Source organism: Pongo abelii, chromosome 5, assembly GCF_028885655.2.
Source record: "Pongo abelii isolate AG06213 chromosome 5, NHGRI_mPonAbe1-v2.0_pri, whole genome shotgun sequence".
Lineage (NCBI taxonomy): Eukaryota > Metazoa > Chordata > Mammalia > Primates > Hominidae > Pongo > Pongo abelii.
Genome location: NC_071990.2, coordinates 34,821,663 through 34,846,900, shown reverse-complemented (window position 1 = coordinate 34,846,900; position 25,238 = coordinate 34,821,663). Strand labels below are relative to the sequence as shown.

Here is a 25,238-nt window from a genome sequence, read left to right as displayed (position 1 = left end):
CCCCATGCCTGGCTAATTTAAAAAAAAAAAATTTATAGGGGTGGGTTCTGACTACGTTGTCCAGGCTAGTCTCGAGCTCCTGGGGTCAAGTGATCCTCCTGCCTTGGCCTTATGAGGTCCTGGGATTACAGGCGTGAACCACCGCACTTGGCCTTACCACATGACCTTGAACAAGTCTTATTCTCTGCAGTAAAATGGGTGTCAGTGAAACAGGTGTTATAATACTCACCTGGCTTTTAGGGAAGAGGTGAGGATTAAAGGCAATGTAGGATAAGCCCCTAGTACTGTGCCTGGGACCTAGGTGCTAAATAAATAGTTGCTATTTCTGTTTTTTTGCTGATATATGTGTTGTTAGCTAGCGGTAGCCTTACATCTGAAGTTAAGGTGCATAGAATGGCGTATAAGGATCTTTAGCAGAGTGGTTGAGACATTTTTGTCAAGAAGGAAATAGGAAAGCTTTGTGGCCTGGGTGGAGGAAGGTTGGCATTGACTGATCTACCATATGAAAGATGGGGGAGTTATCTCTCTACCCTCCCCTCTCTTTGGATGATGTGATTCAGTAAGAAACTTAGCAACTTGAAATGTACTGATCTTTGGCCTGCCGAGGTTTTGTATGGCAAAGACCCTCAGGCCTTGTCTGTGGATTGGGGCTTCCTTGTGACTCACTGGGAACCATAGATCTTGCACTTGGTTTGGTTGTCAAGTTGCACTGCTATGTGTACCATCACTGACTATCTTCACTCTCTTCCAGGGGCTCCATGGGCCTTACCCCTTCGGCCAGTCTTAAACGGGTGTCAGCAAGAAGAAAAATTAACAAAAGACAGAAGGCCTGACTTTGGGGGGTTAGGGCAAGGGGTTCCTCTGGATTGCAGACCACATCGCACAGACCCCTGGCTCTGACCTCCTCTCATCCCGGAAGAAGAGGAAGAAGCAGAACAGACTAGTTTTGAGTAAACTCAGTATGCATGTGTGAATGCTGAATCACAGGAATTGTGTTGAGGCTACCAAGAAGAAATCCATGCAGCCACTTTGGGTTTTGTTATAGGCATCAGTCTGACAAGTCATTAGGTCACTCGGGAAGGGGGAGAAAGTTTAAAATGGGGGAAAAAAAGCCATCTTTTTAAACAAAAATTATTTTGCCTACAGAAAGGTTGTAGTTTTGAGCACATGTTAATTTTTTTCCCTCTTTCCCCACTTTTATTTTTTTAAATAAGGGATAACATATTCTTTATAGAATAGTGCTTGCTCTGGAAGAGATTCAGGTGAAAAGTTGGCGTGGCATGTTTGAGGACTCTGCGGATCAGTGCTACAGGAGTACATCTGCCGTGCCACATGACTCCAGAAGTCTCTGACCCCATTTGTTTTTAATGGCATCAGCCAATGAGTTATCACCCTTTTCCTCCTCTTTTCTCTTTAATCTTCTGTTGATTTACACCTCTGACATTTGTATTCGTCAACCCTGTGGCTTGTTAGCATCAGAACCTCTCTGAAGACCAAACTTCCCTGTGTGGCCAGCAGAGGAAGCCTTGAGGATAGATCTCGGGTGACGTGGGATTTTCTAAGCCTGAGAGGTGTCCTTCTGCACACCCTTGTAACAATTAAAATTGCTTTTCTTCCATGTTTCTCTTGGCAGAGAGAAATGCCATCATGCTTACTGCTCTTTTGGATTCTTCATGCAGTGGCTTCCCATTTGCTCTGGGAACAGTGCCTCTGTGCTGGTTATATGTATGCACCACGTGTGCACGCACGGGTGTTGGTGCAGCTCGCCAGCAGGTGTGCAGCAGGCAAGCTTGAGGATGGCCCATGCTTCTCTGTTGTCACACAACTCCTTTCCCTGTTTCTCTTCAGTTGTCCTCTGTGATATTTTCACAGCCTGTTAGTGGAGGCTGATCTGTAGAGGTATGAAAATACAGCCCCAAAGGGGGAATTTGTCATGGGGAAGGGCCAGCCACTGACTACTTGATCTTGGAGACCACATTTAGATGGAAATGAGAGGACCTCCACAGCCCCATCTCCCTGCCAGGATGCTAGGTTATTGGCTGGGAGGTGGGCAAGTGGCAGCCCAGCTGAAGCAAGAGGCTGATTGGCTGGCTGCTCACTCAGGCAGGTGGCCCCCCCCCCCGGCATCCTGTAGATTCTGAGCAGGTTGAGATGTGGATATCTCCATGGGAAGCTTGAACTAGGCTAGAACAGCTGTCTGCCAAAGATACAAGAATATGCAAAGTCCCTCTTCTCACCCCCCTCCTTCCCTCAAGTCTTAGTTGGTTTGAGAGCCAGGGATATGGATCCAGGGTGCTGTTGCAGGGTCACCTGCCTGTTACCACACCCCCATCCAGCTGGGTGGTGGGTGAGGGTGTGAGACAGGCAGGGAGACCAGGTGATGAGTGGCTGCAAGGAGTCATATAGCCTGGGTGTGGGTGAGGGTCTGCCTGCCTGTTCTGTCTGGGTGTCTGAGTTCCAAAAAATGTGTGTTATTTGTTCCTCCTCATCCTCTTCTGAGACTGTTGTTTTTTTAGAGCTTGATTGTGGGAGAAAAGCTTGTGTGAAATTCCCTCTTCACCTCCCCAGCCCCCAAAAAATAAAAGGGGGCATAAACTTTATTCCACTGGAGAAGCCCTGGGGGTGGGTGGAGCCAGCCTGCTGAGAAGCGTGGTGCAGCTGGGTCTGGGACTTCACTAGAGCTTACTCTGGAGCACCAATTTTCTGTGCACATGGGAGTGCTCCACTCCCTAGCAGAGCAGAGGGAAGTCTCTGCCAGGTGCCCACACCACAGGCCTCAGGATGGCTTTTTGTCTGAGGGCCTCATTAGGCCCAGACTGCTGCTGCTGGTACCAGTCTCCTGAGACACTGCCTCCCTGGAGCCAATGCATGCCCAGCTGTTCTTACTGCTTAGTAGCCTTGAAGCAGCACATCTCCACTGTCCCTGGCAGGATTGTGGGAGGCTTCACAACCCCTGCTTTCCTGACTTCCTCATCTGCCCAACACTGGATGCACCTTTCCAGTTTCCCAGCAGGGGCTTCATGGGCCACCGTCAGTGGATCTGGGCCTGCCAGAGTCGTCTTACTCTTCCTCTTGCTTCTAGGCAACCACACTTGGCAAGTTAAACGTCCCAAGCACCTTGTCTCCCTTCCCAAGAACAAACCATTTCTGTGCACATCCTTGGAGGCGAGGTGAGCTCCTTGCAGAGGGCCAGAGTAAGTGCAAGTCATGGAGTGCAGGCAGAGGGGTCCATGGCTTCCCCAGCCCAGGGAGGGTATCAGTATCATTCATTCTCTCTCCCCTCACTGGTATGGGTTCAGAGCAATGCCTAGGGCCCCTCTCTGCTCCCCTGCCTAGTGGGGTGGTAGTGGCTACCTCTCAGCCCCAATAGTCCCTGCTCCTCTTAAAATCTTCACCAAGTGGCAGGCCACCTCTGGGCAGGACCACCTGCATCTGGCACCCAGGAGGTGAAGCAGACACCATGGTTAGGTGATAGGGTCTGAACCCAGTTGGGGAGACAGAGGGGTTCAGACTTGGGAAGAATCTGTCAGTGTGCATGGAGTGAGGTGTGTGTGTGTGGATGGATGTGCACGTGTGCATGCCTTTTTTCTTTTTGCCATGAGGACAGTTGAATTTGGGGCATTTTTCTACAAAAAGAAGTCAGCCTTCTCTCCCCCATAAGGACTGGCTGTAACCTTAAGCCCATCGAAGTTACTTCCAGCCTGGAGAGAACCTCACCAAACAGCTGGTGTGGCCTGAGGGTGGCCATGGTGGGAAATGGGCATGAGAATAAATACCTCCCCAAATTCAATCTGAGCCCAGCAGGAGAGGATGGTAGGGTTGCCAGGGCTCAGAAGTGCAAGCTGATTACTCACCCCACCCCACCTCGCCGCACCTTTCCTTTGTTTCCTTGGGTGAATGCAGGAGCAGCAGTGGCTGCCCTTCCCACCTGGACAGTGGTGTGTGTAGAAAGCCAGCTGGATGTTTGTGGTGGGGCCTCATGGTGCCTAGGAGGAGATAAAGATGAGGAGGTTTTTCCTTATTGTATAAATGAATATTTGTATGATTAAATTAACACACACACCAAAAAAAAAAAGCTGTTTTCATGTGTGTTGGTGAGTTTTATTGCACCCTCAAGCCTCCTGTAAACTTGTGTGGCCCCATAATGGCTCTGTGATGTGTGCTGTTTGGTTTCTGGGCCTTTCCCTTTTGCAGATGGGAAAACTGAGACCCTGAGGTTCATTATATGTTTGGGAAATTAGTCCTGGGTTTATAATGGGGTCTCCTGCCCTTTCTGGTGCCCAGTGACCAGGAAGGTAAGGAAACTGCCTCCAAATGACCTGTATCTCCAGCACAAAGGAATATCAGCCAAGTTAGCTGATCAGCCAGCAAGCATTGTTTGGTTCCCTGCCCCAAGGGCCTGAATGCAAGACTCTTCTTTCTCAGGGAGCAGCCTGATACAGAGCCCAGAGTGAAAGAGCCTGGGAGACTGGCCACAGACCCCTGGGGTGAGTGCCCTCACCCGTGACAGTGTACCTGCATCCTGCCTCTTTCCAGGTCCCCACAGCTGTTTGTTCTTTGCAGGGGAGCCCACCCCCCACTTCACCTGGGTCTTCTGGCAGCTTCAGACCCACTCCTAGGCCTTCCCCAACACCCCCACTGCTGAACAGTTATTTGCTTGGCAGAATCTGTTTGTCTTTGGGGCTGTAACCTGTCAAGGAGTCACCAGGCCCTGGGAGAAAGGAGCTAGTTTGATGGTAGCTCCTGGCCTGAGCCATTCCCACGGGGGCTGGGTGACAGGGAGGGGGCTCTTAGCTGAGTCTGGGAGATGGCAGGGAAGCAATTGCAGTGGTCCGGGCCCAGCCCTTCTGGCAGAGCAAACAGGCACTCTCAAGTCTCCTCTGTGCCTCAGCTCAGGTTGTATCTGGGTGCTTCCCACCCTGTTCCTGAGAAGGCCCCTCCCTCAGGCCCTTCTCACGCAGGTTCCTGAGAAGGCCACCTGCTTGCTGTGACCCAGCCATTTCCCCGACATCACCTGGTGCCCAGCCCTGTCTGGTTGCCAAGAGAACAGGCATGAGGGCACTCATGGCAGCCCCAGATTTTGGAAATCGGGAAGGAACAGGCAAGACTGCTTAGAGATAGGAGAGAATATATGTGAGTTTGGTGGTCAAGGGTGTTCAGAGAATGGATTCTGGCCAGTGAGCATGACTGACTGAAGATGTATTAGTATAGAAACCAGAAACTGAAACTTAAAAAATACATATATATATATATATATATCCTTTTTAGCCCTTAGTTCTGAGACACTGTGATCTGGGGAAATGCTTTCCAATCTTGAATGTGTGAAGATGCGGATTCTGATTTAACAGGTCTTAGGGAAGGGAGCAAGATGCTGCATTACTAGCAAGCTCCCATGGATGCTGCTGGTCCTCCAACCACACGGGAGGTCCAACCCCCACCCCACCCCCCAGAATCCACCCAGGCTGTGGGACGCTAGCCAGGGGTGTGTTGGCCAGGCCCACTAGGACTTGAAGGAGCCAAAGTCACCGGGAACAGTATTGTTTAAAATGTGGGCAGTGGTTCCCCAGCATTTCCCAGGGTTGATTCAGGCTGTGATTTTTGGCTTAACCATGATTTCTGGTGTGCTGCCCTTCTGTCACAAACAACAAATGTCTGAGTATCCACTGTAATTGTGGCAATATTGCCTGACCATTATTGGCCAATTCCTATTCAACAATTTATTTATATGGATCACCTCATTTAATCCACAGCCATCCAGATGAGGCAATCAAGAGCAGATAAGCCTGGTGCTCAGTTTGTGAGCAACTAACACCTCTAAGTGTCTGGACTCCTTACGAGTGGCAATAAAGCTGCTTTGGGGAGCATGGAGTAGGAGACCTTAACTTAGTCCAGGGGTGTCTGGGAGACTTCTCTGAGGAAATGACACTGAAGCTGAGACCTGAAGAATGGGAGGATGGCACAGGGCTGGAGGAAACAGCCTGCAGGAAGATGGGAGAGGGCTGGAGGAAACAGCCTGCAGGAAGATGGGAGAGGGCAGTGTACTGGAGAGGCTGAAAGGAGATCAGTGCCTCAGAGAATAGGGGCTTCCCAGTTACTGCCCCAGCCCGGCCTGGGAGAGCTCTGCCACCCTTGCCTCTTGGCACTTAGTTAATTCATTCACTTATTGAACATCATTTATGTGCTAGGCACTATTCCAGGTGCTTGGGATATAGCAGTAACCAAAAAAGAAAAACCCCTGCTGTCATGGAGCTGTGTTCTAGTTGTAGTAGACAAACAAGGAACACAAATGTAGTGTGTCAGGACGTGACAGGTACTATGGAGAAAAAGGATAGAAGTTCTGATGAGGAAGAGAGGATAACTATTTGATATGGGACAGTCGGGGAAGCCTTAACTAACATGCAGAGACTAAGCCTTGTGAATACCTGGAATGGGAACGAACCTCCAGGCAGAGCGCAGCGGGTGCAGAGGTCCTGGGTAGGGGCAGGAGATGAGGTCAGAGCGCTGAAGAGGTCAGGTTGTGTGGGGCCTTGAGGTGACTGAAGTGGCCTTGGCTTTCACCCTGGGTGAGATGGGAGCCATTGCAGGTTTGTGAGAAGAGGGAGGAGCACATCTGGAATCCCCCTAGCTGCCGTGTTGAGGATAAACTGTAGAGGAAAGGGTAGATGCAGATAAACTAGTAAGGTGGTTCCTGGGGAGTGACAGCGAAGGATGTGAGAAGTGGTTGGATCCTCATTACATTCTGAAAGTGGGGCCAACAGTATTTGCTGATGGGTTAGATGTAGAGGGTGAGCAGAGAGAGAGAAACAACCCCTGAGATTTGGGCCCAAGCAACTAAGATCTACTTACTAGATTGACAAGTTACTGTTAGCTAAGAGGCAGGACCACATGGGGAGCAGACTTGAGGGGAGAAATCAGGAATTCTTTTTGGACTTGTTCAGTATGAGATGCTCAGCAGGCATCCAAGGAAGGGGCCAGGCTGGCAGCGTGGATATACAAGGCTACAGCTCAGGGGCGGGGAGGGGGAGTCCTCAGAGGGAGGTGGAATTTAAAGCCTCAGCACTGGTTGAGGTTATCAAAGGAGTGAAACGTTGGACCTTATCTGTTGCTCCCTCAAAGCCTACTTTTTGCCCCAACTCCTTCTGCAAGGATCTCTGACCAAGAAGACCCCTCCTCAGACTCAGAGCTCTGTTGGCTGCAGTTGACCTCTCTTCTGTCCTTTTCCTTAGACTCTTGTGCCCCCACCCACTCCCTGCTGGTCACAGCAGACGGTTATGGAGTAGAAGAGGGAATGGATGGTGTCCAGGCCAGGGGTGACACCACCCAGGAACCAGGCTGCAAGCACATGGAGGAGTGGAACCAGAGCCCCAGTAGGGCCTAGTTTAATTCCTGTGGTCCTTCCTCCCAAGATCCAGTCTGGGGCTCTGGAACCGAATCCTAGAAATTCCTCCTGCTGGGCTGTGAGGGAGAAGCCTGAGAAAAGAGGGGGACTGTGTCTGCCTTGTGGCCTAAGGAAAGAAGCCCTGCAGGGGCCATGTTCACCTGCACCAAGCCCCAGCCCTGGTCAACAGTCAAGACACCCTGGATCCCTGATGGGCTGGGGTGCCACGGTTCAGTGCCTCTGAGCAGCCTATTCCCCTCTGCACCCTATTCCCTCCTCAGTCATGGGGCACTGGGACACAGCAAGGGCCAGGGAGGAATTTCAGCTGAGCTGTGAGGAAATCCTTGTCTCAGGCTATGGCTGCGCTGAGCCACGTTGTGGGAGCTTGAGTGGTCCTTGGGGTGCTAGGAACATGGCCGCCTCAGCTGGTGTGGGGAGTGTGTTTATGGCCAGCAGAGGGCGCCATGGGGCCCAGGCCTCACCTGAAAAGGATGAACACTGCCCTGGCCTGGCCTCCCCTGCAAGGGTTTCCCAAATTCCCTCTCCTCAAGGACAAGTGTTGCCTCTGCCCTCCACCCAGGTGGGTGAGCTTCAGTTTGAATCTAGGCTGTGCTGCTTACCAGCCATGTGACTGTGGTCAGTTTTTGTAGGCTTCAGAACCTCAATGTCCTAATCTGTAAAATGAGGATAGTTTCTACCCCAGAAGCATCATAAGAATTAAAACCATCATATAAATGTTTAGCATCATATACCTGGTACATGGTAAGTGTCCAGTATGGGGTGACCGTTGTTATATTATGACCTGCCAGAGATGTCAAGGCCTGGGCCCCCGAAGAGAGGGGACTGGGACGTTGGGCGTTTGGGAGGCAGAATCAAAAAAATGTGTAGCCTGTTCAGGGGTCTCTCTCCGGACCACAGCTCTTATCTGAGGCAGACCCTTGCTTTATGAATATTTCTTGGTTTGGGGTGGGAGTTGGGATACAGGGATGCAGGAAAGGAGCATCCTGGAAGAGGGTCGAGGAGATCTGATTTACTCTTAAGGAGAGGTGGCTGCACTCAGCAACGGCATGCAGTGGGCTGTCAATACACGCTTGCTGAATGAAGAAGAGACTGGGGGCCTGCCTTCTGCAGTACTGGCCTGATTTCTGGAGGTGGACACTGCCCACCCCAGCTCAAATGGCTCAGCTCAGACCCCAGATAGTGTCAGGGGCACCTGGAGAGGGGTGGGGGTCACAGATGCACCTGTGGGTGAAAATGATAGCCCAACCGGGTGTGGTGGCTCACGCCTGTAATCCCAGCACTTTGGGAGGCTGAGGCAGGTGGATCACGAGGTCAGGAGATCGAGACCATCCTGGCTAACACGGTGAAACCCCGTCTCTACTAAAAACAAAAAAATACAAAAAATTAGCTGGGCATGGTGGCGGGGGCCTGTAGTCCCAACTACTCGGGAGGCTGAGGCAGGAGAATGGCGTGAACCCGGGAGGCGGAGGTTGCAGTGAGCCAAGATTGCGCCACTGCACTCTAGCCTGGGCGACACAGCGAGACTCCGTCTCAAAAAAAAAAAAAAAAAAAAAAAAAGATAGCCCAAAAACCTATGCCTGAGAACTGCTTTGACCACTGCGGTTTACCACTTCTGAGAGTGGAGTACAGGGGCCAACACATCTGCATCCAGGTGTCCACAAGGACCTGTGTAAGTACCAGGGCCAGGAATGGAGGCCAGGGCCACAGGTGGGCACCACCAACATGATATTTGCTGGTGTCGAATAGCACCCAGACCTTCCAAACACCTCCAGCTCTTGATTTCATGCTGTTTCCTTCTGTTTTTGTTTTTGTTTCTGTTTTTGAGACAGGGTCTTTCTCTGTCACTCCAGGCTGGAGTACAGTGGCATGAAACAGCTCAAATGGCTCACTGCAGCCTCGCCTGGCTCAAGCAATCCTCCCACGTAACTGGGACCACAGGCACACTCCACTACACCCAGCTAATTTTAAAAAATTTGTTGTGGAATCGGGATCTCACTATGTTGACCAGGCTAGTATTGAACTCCTTGCTTGAGGTGATCCTCCTGCCTCGGCCTCCCAAAGCACTGGGATTACAGACAGTGTGCCAATATGCCCAGCCTTCTTCACTTTTCCTCCTGCTTTCTCCCACCTCTCTCCCACACATTTCATCTTCCTGATAGTTGCGCACACTCTAACCATGGGCCCCATGGCCATGGAGATGAAGGCTTGGGGTTGGGGATGCCTGCAGAGAGGTGGTGGGTTTGGGGGAGTTGTCAGGGGGGGTTGGGAGGGAATCTCTGTGTGCCAAACCCCTGCTGGGCCCTGTGATGTACATCATCCAGGGCTGATGAAGACACATGTCCCTGATGGGGAGACAGGACCTAGGAGATGGGAAAAGTGAGCACCAATAGGGAATCCAGGTAGGCTAAGGGTCCTGTGAGTGAGCCCCACAGCAAATATGCCAGGCAGGAGGGTCTGGGAGAGCCAGGCCTTGCTCCAGTGTTTTGGGATAGTACAGTCGCCATTCAGAGCATCCCCAAAGATGAGACAGCATTACCTTCCCCAGAGTCCCACAGTCTATGTGGACCACTCCTAGCCCAGGCTTTCTCCACAACACCTGAGCCAGCAGGGAGAGCCAAGGCACCCCAGGGGGAAAAACATCAGTGACTGGTTGGGAAACAGGAAACGACTCCAGCTGGCTCCCATCCCCAGGCTGGGCAGCTAGGGTCCAGCGGGGTCCAATCATAGTGGTAGTGGTTGGGCCTGAGGGGAAGCAACCTTGGCTCTCAGGACTGGTTTGCATGGAGCAGAGGGTAATTTGCATCTTTGAGAAGTTGCAGCTGTGGGAAGGGAGGGGGAGCTGGGAACCTTTATCCAGGCCTTCAGTCTCCTGCTTCCTTCTGGGTGAGGGAGAGGCGGGGAGCACACCCTGTTGCTAGCCAGCCCCTACTTTACTTCATGTAAGGAGCACAGCTGGGTCCCAGAGCCACTGGCTTGAGATTCAGGCTCTGTCTTGTGTAGAACGTGTAGTTTCAGAGCACAGAAGCCTCCACATACCTGCACATGCACATAGCCATTCACAAGCATGTAATCCAGCATACCTGTGCAGTTCTGTGCACTGCTCACATGGGGACATAGGCACATGCAATACATGTATGTGCATCCACATACTGACACCCAGGTGCACACTCATTACCGTTACCTTAGTTCATACGCAGACACATCACACCCACAGGGTCACATAATCTCACACCAGCCACACAGAAGCTCACACATTCACACATGGACACATTCACACTGTATAGTCATTTTAAAACTGTTTTTCCATAAGTCAGGCATAGTTTACATTCTTTCTATTCCATCTTCACAACCTCCAGAAGTAAGAATTAATTTTTCCTTGTTATTGAGGTATAATTTACATACAGTAAAGAACACAGAACAGGCTCAGTTTGATGACTTCTCTCCTATGCACGCCCTGCATAACCATTGCCCAGGTCAAGATCTAGAGTATGCCCAGAGCCCCAGCAGCTCCTGAGTGTGCCCTCCTGGTCAACAGCTCACACAAGAGGAGCTGTTATTCTGATAAGGTAAGTGCCATGGTTATTCTCATTTATTAGGTTAGCAAAACTGGTGCTCAGCCCCGTGGTCACCCAGTAAGTGGCCAGACTGAAGCTCTCTGACTTCAGACCACTACATAACATAAATATCCAGTAACATATGTGTGCACACCTCACAGTAATAGAGGGCCATGATCACAAAGGCTTGGAAAAGCAGCCTTTGTTTTTTCTACAAAGAAAGCAGCAGAAAAAATTTAAGCTTTGTAGAGTGTTGTGAACCTTGGAATCAAAACACAGGTTCCATTCTGTGATATGAAACAGCACATCACAAAGCATTTTCACACAAGGCTTGTTTCTAATTTTTAGAGCGGGATATTCGATTTTTTCTTATAGGCCTCACTCCTGAGCAAAGATGTCTTGCTAGTTCCTCTCTAGGCAGATTTTCTTTCAGAATTCATAGCTACTTTTGAGTATTTGACAATGAATAGACACCTAACAGCAGCACATATTTTGTCAACCGTGCCCTTCTGAGGGTGTGTATTGGTTCATAAAAGATCAGCAAAGTCTGTGAGCTCAGGGGTTGCAGCTCCTGTCCTGGGGCAGCGGGTACGGGACACGATGGGCACACAGAGCACAGTGTGTCCACGGGGATGGGTTATGCGTTCAAGGACACTTCTGTACTAGAAGAAGCCACTCAAGCATTTTCATTGTGCCCTTCACCTGTGGTAACACTATTGGCGAAGGTTGATACTAATTTATTTGTTCTGTTAATAAATATATATTGCGGACTTAACCTACCTTGTGCCCAGCAGTGCCCTAGGTGCTGGGGATACAGCAGTGAAACAGACAAAAACAAAAATCCCTGCAGCATGGAGCTGATGTTCAGTAAAACATATGGTAAATCAGGTGATGAAAGATGATAGGGAGAAAGAAGAGAAGATAAGAAAAGGGGAGTTGGGAGTGCAACTTTAATCATTTATTTTACCTTTTTAAAAAATAGAGTCGGGCTGGTCGTGGTGGCTTATGCCTGTAATCCCAGGACTTTGGAAGGCTGAGGTGGCCAGATCATTTGAGGTCAAGAGTTCAAGACCAGCCTGGCCAACATGGTGAAACCCCGTCTCTACTAAAAATACAAAAATTAGCTGAGCGTGATGGCATGCACTGGTAATTCCAGCTACTCGGGAGGCTGAGGCAGGAGAATCGCTTGAACCTGGGAGGCGGAGGTTGCAGTGAGCCAAGATCATACCACTGCACTCCAGCCTGGGCATTAGAGTGAGACTCCATCTCAAAAAATAATAGAATTTAAAAAATAAAAACAGAGTTGGGGTCTCACTATGTTGGCCAGATTGCTCTTGAACTCTTAGCCTCAAGCAATCCTCCCACCTTGGTTTCCCAAAGTGCTGAGATTACAGGAGTGAGCCACCACATCTGGCTGGGAGTGCAACTTTAAATGAGAGGTCAGGGAGGTCCTCACTGAGAAGGTGATGTTTGAGGTGGTGTCTGAAGCAGCCGAGGGTAGTGATCATCATGGATATCTGGGAGAAGAGTATTTCAGGCAAGAAGAACAGCCAAAACAAAGCAAAAAAACAGGTGTGCATTGTATTCAGATGCCAACTATGGATTTTGTACAGATTCTGGCACCTGTCCTGCCTTTAGTGCTGTGTGACTTTGAAGGAGCCACTCATCCTCTCTGGGCCGTCTCTTCACCCACATGATATGAGGTTTAGATAAAGAGCTGCCCTGTCCACCTGAGCCCTCTCTGTCCTCGCAGGCCCGTCCTTACCAGCGGGGGGAGTCTCTGTGGCCATCCCTCCCCAGAGGTGGGGAGCCACAGACCACCTCTGTGGTCTGGTCACAGGGCCTAACAGTTTCACAGCAATGCCTCTGGCCTGGTCACCCTCACCCCAGGGCCGCCACAGCATCAGTCCAGGGCACTAACCCAAGGGTGGCAATAGGGGAAACTCTGGCATGGTTTATGGACATTTGAGCATTTTCTTTTTTCTTTTCTTTCTTTTTTTTTTTTTTTTTTTGAGCTGGAGTCTTGCTTTGTCACCCAAGCTGGAGTGCAGTGGCATGATCTCGGCTCACTGCAACCTCCACCTCCTGGGTTCAAGTGATTCTCCTGCCTCAGTCTCCCAAGTAGCTGGGATTACAGGCATGCGCCACCACACCCAGCTAATTTTTTGTATTTTTAGTAGAGACCACATTTTGCCATGTTGGCCAGGCTGGTCTTGAACTCCTGACCTCAGGTGATCCACCTGCCTCGGCCTGCCAAAGTGCTGGGATTACAGGTGTGAGCCACCATACCCAGCCAAGCATTTTCAAATATTGGCTGTGTGTACTTGGGAGGATAAGTAACATTACTGGAGATCTGATTGTGCCTCGTATGTTACATGTTCATCTGCAAATTTATTTTTGAGGGAAATAGTGGATGAGAGCTGAGTCTGGGGTCCCTCCACCCTTCCTGGACACTCAAGTGGGAGGCCTGTGTCATCTCTGGAGGACCTCTCTCCTAAGTACTCCCGACCTCCTCTTAGGGTTGGCTCCATATCTCGGCCACTTCCCTTCCCTTTGTTCACTTTGCTTCTGAGAAGCCTCCCTTAAAGAGAAATAGTCACCTAAGGCCATCTTAGCAAAGGAGAGGGCAAAGAAGGAGATACTGACAGACCCTCTTTTTTGTTTGTTTTTTTTTTTTGAGACGGAGCCTCGCTCTGTCACCCAGGCTAGAGTGCAGTGGCGCTATCTCCACTCACTGCCAGCTCCGCCTCCCGGGTTCATGCCATTCTCCTGTCTCAGCCTCCTGAATACCTGGGACTACAGGCACCCGCCAACATGCCTGGCTAACTTTTTGTATTTTTAGTAGAGACGGGGTTTCACCATGTTAGCCAGGATGGTCTCAATTTCCTGACCTCATGATCTGCCCACCTCGGCCTCCCAAAGTGCTGGGATTACAGGCGTGAGCCACCGTGCCCGGCCTGATAGACCCTCTTGAATCACTTGGGAATTGCATTCAGCTGCAAGTAGCATGGTCCTGAGCAATAGTGGCTTAGACAAGATAGGGATTTATTTTTCCTTCATTAGATGTAAAGTCTGAGGGTATGTACAGGGCTGGCTTCCATCCTTAAGACAGCTACTGCAGCTCCAGACATCACATCCCCATTCCAGACACAGAGGAAAGACTGAATCAGCCCCATTTATAAGGAACTGTCTTAGAATCCCCACCTGATGACTTTCATGTATATCCCATGGGCCAGAACTTGGCTACTTGTTCCTTCTATCTGCAAGAAATGCTGTCATTATTGTATCCATAAAAGGAGGCCGGCTGTGGTGGCTGACACCTGTAATCCTAGCATTTGGGAGGCTGAGGAGGAAGGATAACTGGAATCCAGGAGTTTGAGACCAGCCTGGGCAACATAGCAAGACCTCATCCCTAATAAAAATTTAGAAATCAGCTGGATGGGATGACACATGCCTATAGTACCAGCTACTCAGGAGGCTGAGGCAGGAGGCTCACTGGAGCCCAGGAATTAGAGGCTGCAGTGAGCCATGATGGTGCCACTGCACTCCAGCCTGGGTAATGGAGCAAGACCCCATTTCTAAAAAAATAAATAATTTAAAAAAATAGAAGAAAACAGATACTGGGGAAGCAACTAGCACTCTCTTCCCTACACATGCCCTGTACTCTTCCATCTCTGATCTTAAAAACTGCATGCTGGACAAATGCCAGGAAGAGGAAACTTGAGAAAACGAAACTACTGGGGAAAGGGAGGGCCCACTGAGAACCATCCTAGTAACCCGACCACCGCTGGTCTTCGCCGGACACCATGAACCACACTGTCCAAACCTTCTTCTCTCCTGTCAACAGCGGCCATCCCCCCAACTATGAGATGCTCAAGGAGGAGCACGAGGTGGCTGTGCTGAGGGCGCCCCACAACCCTGCTCCCCCCGACGTCCACCGTGATCCACATCCGCAGCGAGACCCCCGTGCCCAACCATGTCGTCTGGTCCCTGTTCAACACCCTCTTTGTGAACCCCTGCTGCCTGGGCTTCATAGCATTTGCTTACTCCATGAAGTCTAGGGACAGGAAGATGGTTGGCGACCTGACTGGGGCCCAGGCCTATGCCTCCACCACCAAGTGCCTGAACATCTGAGCCCTGGTTGTGGACATCCTCGTGACCATTCTGCTCATCGTCATCCGGGTGTTGATCTTCCAAGCCTATCAATAGATCAGGAGGCATCATCCAGGCCAGGAGCTCTGCCCATGATGTGAATCCCACGTACTCCACCTTCCATTCCTCGCCCTGCCCCCGGAGCCCAGTCCTGTATCAGCCCTTTATCTTCACACACTTTTCTACAATGGCATTCAATAAAGTGCACGTGTTTCTGGTGGAAAAAAAAAAAAAAAACTGCATGCTGGCCGGGTGCAGTGGCTCATGCCTGTAATCCCAGCACTTTGGGAGGCCGAGGTGAGTGGATCACCTGAGGTTGGGAGTTCACATCCAGCCTGACCAACATGGAGAAACCCCATCTCTACTAAAAATACAAAATTAGCCGGGCATGGTGGTGCATGCCTGTAATCCCAGCTACTCGGGAGGATGAGGTAGAATAGCTTGAACCCAGGAGGCGGAGGTTGCAATGAGCTGAGATTGCACCATTGCACTCCAGCCTGGGTGACAGAGCAAGACTCGGTCTCAAAAAAACAAGCAAAAATAAAACTCATGCTGTTTTCTCCACCTCTGGGGCCCTCTACCCTCACCGCACCCCAGCTAGATAAGGAGCCCACAGCTCATTATCTAACCTGCTGGGATTGCCAGTAACAAACTCCCCAGGGTTGCTCAGGTGAAAGGAGAAGATTGGAGAACTCAGAACACCAACCTATGGTATCCCCCAGAGGGGGGCGGAGGGGTGAGGCCTTGCCACGGCCCCCACTCTCCCTACTCAGCAGGGACCGGAAGCAGGTATGGATTCTCTAGGAAGCTGATTTGAGGGGTAGTGCTGCCCACAGCTGGAGACAACAGTGAACAAGCCAGGCCCAGTCCCTGCCCCCAAGGTGCTGATATTCTGATGGGGGACAGACAGGCATTGCACAGACCAAACCTGAAGATCCTTTCAGGCTCTTGGTGCCAGGAAGATGAACAGCTTAGCATGGAAGAGATAAAGCAGGTGGCTAGGGAGCACCAGGTGTGCAGTCAGCACTCGGGAAATGTGTATTGAAGGTAGCCCTCAGGAAAGGGGCCCGGAAACTCAGGGCTGTAGACCCTCAAGGGGCAGGGGAGGACCCCTCAGATCACAGCTCAGATGGAACACTCCAGATGTCAGGGACTGAGGCCCTCAGCCTGGGGCCAGGCCCAAGCCTGGAGAAGGGAGGAGAGATCCCAGGGTGTGGGGGAGTCCTGCCCTAGTACCGGGATTGCTCAGAGGAGCTGCTGGGTCCAGAGACCCAGCAAATGCCAAGGGTCCAGGACTGTGGCCCCCTTCACAGTTTTCCCTAGTGGGCTGGGCTGTGGGTGTGCAGATGAGTGGTAAACTCCAAGATCTACTGGGGAAGGCAGGCAGGGCCCCCCGCACCCCAACATTCCATGCCCGGGACAGGTCCTCCCGGCAGCTGTCTGGGCTTAGAGGGAAACCAGCCCTAAACCCAAACTGATTATGTGGGACGAGCAGCCCTTTCACCACCAGGGCACAGCCACTATGCCCTGAACATCCTTCTTGGTGGAGAAAGATGCTCAGCGTGCTGAGGAAGGAAGGACACTGGCCGGCTCCCCGAATTCTCTCCTTCTGCAAGTCCTGCAGCTCCCGACCTTGTCTCTGGACACAGTACCTCTGAGGCCCTTAAGAAGATGGAATGAACTCAGTGTTGAAGGTGTTGATGCTGTTATTACGTATTAATGCCTCACCTGCACAGGCCATGCGTGTTCTCAGGCAGGAGCTCCCTAGAGCTTCACACAGACAGTCTATAGAGAATGTTTATCACCACCTGACCCTTGAGAAGACTGAGACTCAGAGACGGGAGGTAACTTGCTCAACCCCCTGTCCCTGCCCCTGGACAGGGGCAGTGGCTGCGGGGGCTGGGGTTGGATCCTGCAGCCAAGGGTCATCAATGTCGGTTGAGGACTTTGTCCTGTGGCAGCAGTGAGTGCTGTAGGGGTATCATATACATCCCCATGATAAAAACCAGCAGCCCTCTCTCACACCCTCACGTCCGTCCCTGGGACTGCTGTCTATCCTTCTGAGAGTGTGCACAAATACAATCTCCACTTTTCTCTCATTTGTCCAGAAGGAGTAGTATATTATCTCCCATTTACAGTACAGGAAATGGAGTGCCAAGGAGGTTGAGACCCTGCTCCAGGTTTCAGGGTGTCTGGGCTAGGTCCTTTGACCCAGACCTGCCGTTTGCCCCCAGCACCCATGTATGGCAGTGCTGAGAGGTGGGTAGGACATAGGCTGTAATGTCACTTATACTTGGCCTGAGTTCATACCTGCTGGCCAGGTATGAACTTGGGCAGTTTGCTGATCTGCTGGGCCTCAGTGTTCTTACCCATGAAATGGAGCTACTTCCTGCTTCACAGGGTCACACTATGCTGGACTCAGGCTCACTGAAGCCCCCGCCCTCCTCGGGGCCAAGCAACAGCTTGGGGGTGGGGGGGCAGCTCCCCACTGTGCCTGGTGCCCCCTTCCCTGTCCTGGCCCTATGCCAGCTAGGCCCGCCCAGGCCTCATCTTCCAGATGGCACCATAAAGCCATCCCCGAACCTGGCCTACCCGGGAACAAACAGCCCCTCCCAGGAGGCCACACCCTGCTGGAGACCACAGCAGCACGTTCCCCTTGAAGGATGCCTCATGCCTGGGGACAGGTGTGAGGGGCAGCAGTTTAGAGTGGGCTCCTCCTTTCTGGGAAGGGGGAGGGAAGCCAGTCTGGGCAGGGAGCTGGGAGAGCTGGGAGGTCTTGAGACCTCGGCCACCTTCTCGCCTTTCTCTTCCTCATCTTCCTTCCTCTCTCTTTTTTTTTTTTCCGAGACGGAGTCTCTCTCTCTCGCCCAGGCTGGAGTGCAGTGGTGCGATCTTGGCTCACTGCAAGCTCTGCCTCCTGGGTTCATGCCATTCTCCTGCCTCAGCCTCCCGAGTAGCTGGGACTACAGCCGCCTGCCACCGCGCCCAGCTAATTTTTTTGTATTTTTTAGTAGAGACGGGGTTTCACCATGGTCTCAATCTCCTGACCTTGTGATCCACCCGCCTCGGCCTCCCAAAGTGCTGGGATAACAGGCGTGAGCCACCGCGCCTGGCCTCCTTCCTCTCTCTCCTTTCAGTTCTCTGGTCCTCCTCCTCTTCTGGAGAGGCAAATTGACCCACTTCCAATCAGCTGTGCGACCTCTGAGCTCGAGTTTTTCCCTCTGAAATGGGATAAGCACTCGGCAGCCCCTTCCTTGGCTGGCTGTGAGGACTGAAAGGATGCTTTGGGAGGCCCCAGCTGAAGGGTGGCCTTCTGTCCTCTCACTGCCTCCCGCTACTGTGTGAGTGAGGGGGCTAATCCTTCCTGGGGTGGGCAAGGGCAGGAAGCCTGGAGGGTCCATGTCCCCTCCTCTTGGCTTGCCAGGAACTCACTTGTCCCTTCAGCCAGATACCCCTTACCCTTCTTTTCTGAGGGCCCTGCAGGATGGAGCTTGGGCCTCAGCTTTCCCATCTGTGCAATGGGAACAACAGGGTTGGTGAGGGGATTGGAGGTGGGCTGGGTACAGTGCCTGCCCCCTGTGTGGTAGGACCTGCAGCGGATCAAAAGCCTGTCCCAGGAGACCTGTGCCTCAGCCTGACCACCCCCTGCCCACACCTCAGTCCCAGGGACTCGGGCTTTCTTCTCCCTTTGTGTTCTCCTTTCCTCTGGTGTGGAGGGTCTGTCCTGTACAAGTTCCCTCCTGTCTGCTGTTGCTTTCCTTTGTTTCGTGTGGGTTGGGAGAGAGTCGAGCACGTGGTTCCCCACTCTGCTTTTGTGCTGTGCCACCCAAGAGGTAACAGAAACGCCCCTTTGCCTCAGTTTCCTCACCTGTAAAGTGAGGGAGCATCCACCACCTGGGATCGATGTGAGGTTGATGTTCACCTAGAGAGAATGGGGCCTCCCAGAAGGCAGGGCTCATGCTCCTTGGAGGAGCCCAGAAAAGCTTGCTGATGGAGCAGTGCAGAGGAGATGGCTGCTGCAACTCAGGATACACTCGTGCAGCCCCGTCGTGGGAAAAGGCTGACCCAGGGAAAGACGGCGCCGAGAGGCCCCAGATCCCAGCCAGGTGGAGCAGCTCTGGCGGGTGTGTGGGTGACTGGCAGAGTGAGAGGCAGCCCTTTCTGAAACCTCCCTCCTGCTGTGGGGGCTGAAGGACAAGCCAGCCATGGTCTCTACTAGGCCAGGGGGCCGCCTACCCTGGGAGAGGCAGGGGCATGGAGATTTTGGCCCCTCATTCTGCCCACTCACCTGTTCTCTGGGGGCCTTCGCTGCCCATTTACCTTCTCTGGATCTCAGTTTCCTCATCGGTAAGTGAGAAATGAGACCTCCCTCACAACGGTGTGTGCAGATGAAATGAGACAACGTATGTAAAGAGCCTGTCCAGCCTGCCCGATGTGACAGTGCTGCTGGGGACAGTGATAGACAGTAGATTGTGAGGGGCAGGTGGGGGCTTTCCTATAGTGGGAGGCACCTGTGTGCATGTGCTGGGAGCGCCAACCAGGGACCTAGTGACAGACTGTCTAACACAGCCTCTTGGCCTTTAGAAGACCAGGCTGACACCGAAGAGGGAAAGGAGCTTGAGGTTGCACAGCAAGTTGGAGGCAGAGCTGGGGCCAGAGCCAGGTTTTGACCCCTCTGGGGTAGGCTTTTGGACTGCGAGGTCTCCAGCCCTACCACACTCTGATCCCCAGACTTCCCACCCATTCTGGCCCCAAATGCTGTAGGACGCCTGGTCAAGCAGGCCAATCAGTTCTGCTACTGCACAGCCCCTGCCCTGCCTCCATTTTTCTGTCTCTAAATGGGTCGTACAGCCAGGCGCAGTGGCTCATGCCTGTGATCCCAGCACTTTTGGAGGCCAAGGTGGATGGATCACGAGGTCAGGAGTTCAAGACCAGCCTGGCCAACATCCCTGTCTCTACTAAAAATACAAAAATTAGCTGGGCGTGGTGGTGCATCTGTAATCCCAGCTACTCGAAGGCTGAGGCAGAGATTCCAGTGAGCTGAGATCGCGCCACTGCACTCCGGCCTGGGTGACAGAGCAAGACTCCGTCTCAAAAAAAAAAGTGTTGTTGTGAGAACTCGGCAGGCTATACAAGGCCTCCCCAGCCCTCACAGCACTCACTATGTGTTCTCTGCTGTCCACGTGTTCGTGCAAAGATTGATCTTCAACCTAAGAGGTCAGCACTGTTGTTGTCTCCATGCCTGAGGAAACTGAGCCTGGGGAGATGAAGGGGCTCTCCTGAGGTCACAGAAGTTGTTTGTCCACCCCGCCTCATTCATGTATGTGCCTCACAGGTGAGAAACGCTGCACAGAACGCTCAGCACATGCTTGTTTCCCTCCCCTTCCTCGCACCTCTCCAAGACTTGGCCCAGTCTTTACAGCCCGGCTCCCAGCCTCCCAGCCTCTCAGACCCCCACCGTGGCCCCTCTTCCCACTCCTGGAGTTCTTCCTGTCTATCCCTGTCCCTGTTTCCCTGACACTTGCCGGGTGCCAGGTGCTGTTCTCAGCTCCCTAGTCAGACCGTGAGCTCCCAAGGTCACGGTGGCTCATACCTGCAGTCCCAGCTACTTGGGAGGCTGATGCAGGAGTTCAAAACCAGCCTGGGCAATGTAGCACGACCCCAACTCCACCAAACAAAAAAAACAAATTTTTTTTAACTAGCCATGTATGTGTGTACCCATGGTCCTGGTTACTTGGGAGGCTGAGGTGGGAGGATCGTTAGATCGCTTGAGTTGGAGGCTGCAGTGAGCTATGATCGCACCCCTGAACTCCAGCCTGGGTGGCTGAGTGAGACCCGAGCTCAAAAATAAATAAATAAATAAAAGGAAGTAACGAATGACTATGTGAGTGAGGGAGCGAGGGGGTGAAGGAGGAGGGTGGGGTGGTGTGTGAGGTTTCTTCACCTGCCGGTAGCGACACCTGGGAGGTTTGTGAGTGACACCCGAGATGCTGGGCAGGTCCTGCTTCCTGCAGCTGCTGCCAACTGCGTCCCAGACTGGGCGCGGGGATCCTGGCTTCTCTGACATGACGCAAAAGCTGTGTCAAGAGGGCAGAAGAGTTTAAGGGTCACCAGCCGGCGGGGGCTGGTGGGGGCAGCTTCTGAGGTCACGCAGGGCTGCTGGGTCAAATGAAGGGCACAGATGGCAAGAGATCTCCAAAAGTGGAGAAAATGTCTGGACAGAACAACCTTCCTGGGATCAGCTGACCCTGGGACCCCTCATTCAAGTTGGCTCCTGTATGGGCAGGACAGAGTCATGGCCTGGCTGGCCTTGAGTTCTGGCTGTTTCTTATTAGCTGTGTGTCCCTGAGCAAGTTAATGAACCTCTCTGGGCCTGTTTCCTCATCTGCAGATGGGAGTATGATACCTACCCTGTAGGGTTATTATCCGAAGTAATATGTAGAAAAGCATGAGTCCACAGTGCCTGCACCACAAAGGGTTCGATAAATTCAAATAGTAATATTCTTACATTAATAAAGACACAGAGATCACGAAAGACCAAATTGAAGGCACCCAGCAGGCAGAAGCCAAGGCGAGACCAAGACTCCTACTTGGTGACTCCAGCTAGAGGCAACAAAGCATGGGGTTGTGCATGAGGCTCTGGAGCCAGGCTGCCTGGGCTCCCATATAGCTCTGCCCCACTCACAAGCTGTGTTACCTCAGGCAACCTCCTTAACCTCTCCGTGCCTCAAAGTGTTCCCATCTGTAGAATAGGGATCATAGTAGTGCACCTGTCTCAGGGTTGTGGGGAGGATTCTGGAGTTAGTATGTGTGAAGCACGTGGAAGAGTGCCTTGTACAAAGAAAACACTCCAGAGGCTCAACAGACACAGTGCTGTGTGACCTTGAGCAAGCTTCTCTCGTCTCTGGGCCTCCACCACATCCCTGTAAAATGAATCATTAGACAGGTTCAGCCCGAGGCTCCTCCGGGCTCTGAGGTCGGTAGTTCTGGGGAGGGGAGTCACACTGGGCGCACACACCCCCTCCTATTTTTACAGTTCCCACATGCCTGAGGACAGGGTCCCCCGCAGTCTCTATCCTCCCTCTCCCTGTCTCCTTTCCCCTCCTTAAGGATGGCAGCTGAAGGAGGGAGGCTTCCCTAGTGGTGAAGGAGCTGGGTAGTGGGTGTCGGTCGTATGGTTGGGACAGTAGGGTTGGGAGAGGAGAGGTGATGGATTTCCTCCTACCAGCCTTCCGTCCTGTTCCTGCTTCCACTAGTACCCTCTGTCCTCACAGCTGGGCCAGGCCCCTGCTCATCTGCAAGTGGGGTGGTGCCCTCACAGGCAGGCCTGGCTTGCCCTTCCCTTAGGAGGGGGGACCCTCAGAGAAGCCGTCTCCGCCTCCCTGGCCCCGTAGAGCTGGGCAGGTGCTGCCTGAGAATGAAAAGATTCTATGAGTCAAGCCCTGACCCTGCTGTGTGACTTCAGGCAGACCCCTTACTCTCTCTGAGCCTGTCTTGGGGTCCGAGCACAGGGCAGGCTGTGTCTCAGCCCCTCCTGTGGAGCTGGTGATAGGAGTCACCACCCAGGGAGGTAAGAGCTCAGTGTCCCCCAGCCCCAGGGCCTGACTTGGGTGGTCTGCATCACCCTCTTCCCCTTTGCCGCTCCTACTCCACAAGGCTTGAGTCATTTCTGGGGAGTGGTGCCCCTGACTGGAACCCCAGGGTGAGGTGGAAGCGGTTAGAAACCCCGCACCAGGAAGCAAATCCTATTCCCCGTCACCCCTCCCCGATCCTCCTTCTTCCCACAAGCCTGTGGCCATTGTTGCCCAAGGCAATCAGATCTTACATGGGAACCTAGCCCCACACCCGCTGCCCTCCTCAGGGACATTTTCAGACCCACCTCAGCCCCAGCCCTGACTCACCTCCTGCCTCACCATTGGTACCCCCGGCCCCAGCAAAGTCCATCCATCCTGTTCATTCCTTCAGTCCACGCACAGCTATCTGCCAGGCACTGCACTGGGGGCCAAGGATGCCAGGCACGTGAGAAAGAACCCTGTCCCTATGGGCTCCCAGACCAGGAGGCCATCAGACAAGGAGGACTGTTTCATAATGCCGGATATGGCTGGGCGCAGTGACTCACGCCTGTAATCCCAGAACTTTGGGAGGCCGAGGCGGGTGGATCACTTGAGGTCAGGAGTTTGACACCAGCCTGGCCAACATGGTGAAATCCCGTCTCTACTAAAAAAAGAAATACAGTAGTTAGCTGGGCTTGGTGGCGTGTGCCTGTAATCCCAGCTACTTGGGAGGCTGAGGCAGGAGAATGGCTTAAAGCCGGGAGGCGGAGGTTACAGTGAGCTGAGATGGTACCACTGCACCCCAGCCTGGGCGACAAGAGCAAGACTCCATCTCAAAAAAAAAAAAAAAAAAGAAAGAAAAGTCTTGAAGCAAGAGCCGCTGTCAGCCCTACGATGGCAGGGCCTGTTTTGTTGACGGTTGTATCTCCAGTGCCTAGAACATCTCAGTAAATGTTAGAATAAGTAAATGTTTGACGAGAGCTGCTGGCAGCCTCTAGGGCTGAACCAACACACATGGTTGTAAAGTGAAGCAAAATGGGTGACTGGGGCAGGATCACAAGGCCTTCCTGCCCCACAAACTCCTCGTGCTTTCTCACAGGGCAGCGGGAGCCATGGGGGATGGTTAGCAGAGGCGCAGCCCCCACCTCACCCTCCATTCCCTTCCCCTGACTCTGGCTTGATCCAGCGCGTGGTCCTCCCAGTTGTCCTTTCCTTCATCCAACAAGTCAGTATCTGTTGATTTGTTGAAATAGGCACATAGTAAACACCTACTGCATGCCATTGTTGTGCTGTGAGCTGGAGGTGAGTCCAACAGTCCTGCCCACACGTTACCCACAATCCAGGACGGGGACTCTGAATCTGGGGTTTGTGGAGGTGCTTCCGCTGGGCTGGGGGGCAGTCTGTGAGTTCCTGGGATTTCATGTGTGTGTGTGTGTGTGTGTGTGTTCTGAGGTTCCATAGCTTTTAAGCAGATTCTGAAGTGACCAGCACCCACCCATACAGGTCAAGACCCGCATGTGTGGGGAAGAGGTTGCTTTCCATGGCATTGCATGTGGACCCCAACCCTACCCAATCCCCAGCAGCAGGCGACGGCACTGAGCACTTTCGTGTAGTGGTGGTGCTGCTGTCTGGCAGGAGTGTCCTGCCCAGCCCAGGCCCTGTGGGGCAGCTTTAGCTGTATCGGCTTAGGATGGTTCCTGGGAACTCTGGCTGTCACTCTGCCTGGGAAGTCGCCGTGGGGGAGGGGCAGGTCTCAGGCCAGGGACAGGGCAAGGGCAGTAGGATCAGTCCAACACAACCAAAGGGGCACAGATGCTCCCTGAGTGTGGCAGCTGGCAGAGGGGCGTCTTTCAACACTGAGTCCCACCTTCCTTCCTTGTCCACCCCAGTGCTCAGAGCCACGCAGTGATTTCTTTTCCTTTAATGTCCCTTTCCCCCGTCCACCATCCTCATTCATTCGTTTGTTTGTTTGTTTATTATTTAAGACAGGATCTCACTCTGTCACCCAGGCTGGAGTGCAGTGGCGTGATCTTGGCTCACTGCAAACTCCGCCTCCTGGGTTCAAGCAGTTTTCATGCCTCAGCCTCCTGAGTAGCTGGGATTGCAGACATGCACCACCACGCCTGCCTAATTTTTGTATTTTTAGTAGAGACGGGGTTTCACCATGTTGGCCAGGCTGGTCTCAAACTCCTGGCCTCATGTGATCTGTCTGCCTCGGCCTCCCAAAGTGCTGGGATTACAGGTGTGAACCACCGCTCCTGGCTCATTTATTTGTTCATTAATTTGATTTGTTTTGTTTCTTTCCCTCCCTCCCCTCCCTCCCTCCCTCCCTTCTTTATTTCCTTTCCTCCTCCTTTCTTCCTTTCTTTTTCTTTCTTTTTTGAGGTAGGTTCTTGCTCTGTAGTGATCATAGCTCACTACAGCCTCAACCTCCTGGACTCAAATGATCCTCCCACCTCAGCCTCCAGAGTAGCGGGGACCCAGGCCACCACATTCAGCTAATTTATTTTTTAATTTTATGTAGAGATGAGTGTCGCACAATGTTGCCCAAGCGGGTATCAAACTCTTGGCTTCAAACCA

At 52.4% G+C, this 25,238-nt stretch overlaps 1 protein-coding gene and 1 pseudogene across 3 annotated transcripts in view; both read left to right on the top strand.

Annotated features, from left to right (window-relative positions):
* ILRUN (inflammation and lipid regulator with UBA-like and NBR1-like domains) overlaps positions 1–4,075 on the top strand; it is a 111,724-nt gene extending 107,649 nt beyond the window's left edge. For all 3 annotated transcript variants that reach the window (XR_008526750.2, XM_002816782.5, XM_024249010.3), the window contains one exon: positions 752–4,075. Coding sequence is in view for 2 of the 3 variants with exons in the window: in XM_002816782.5 (XP_002816828.2) it covers positions 752–787 (36 nt within the window). In the remaining variant the exon portion in view is untranslated. The remainder of the gene's footprint in view (positions 1–751) is intronic.
* A 97-nt stretch (positions 4,076–4,172) lies between these two features.
* On the top strand, positions 4,173–24,934 carry LOC129060213 (interferon-induced transmembrane protein 3-like; annotated as a pseudogene).
* Positions 24,935–25,238: the final 304 nt, after the last annotated feature.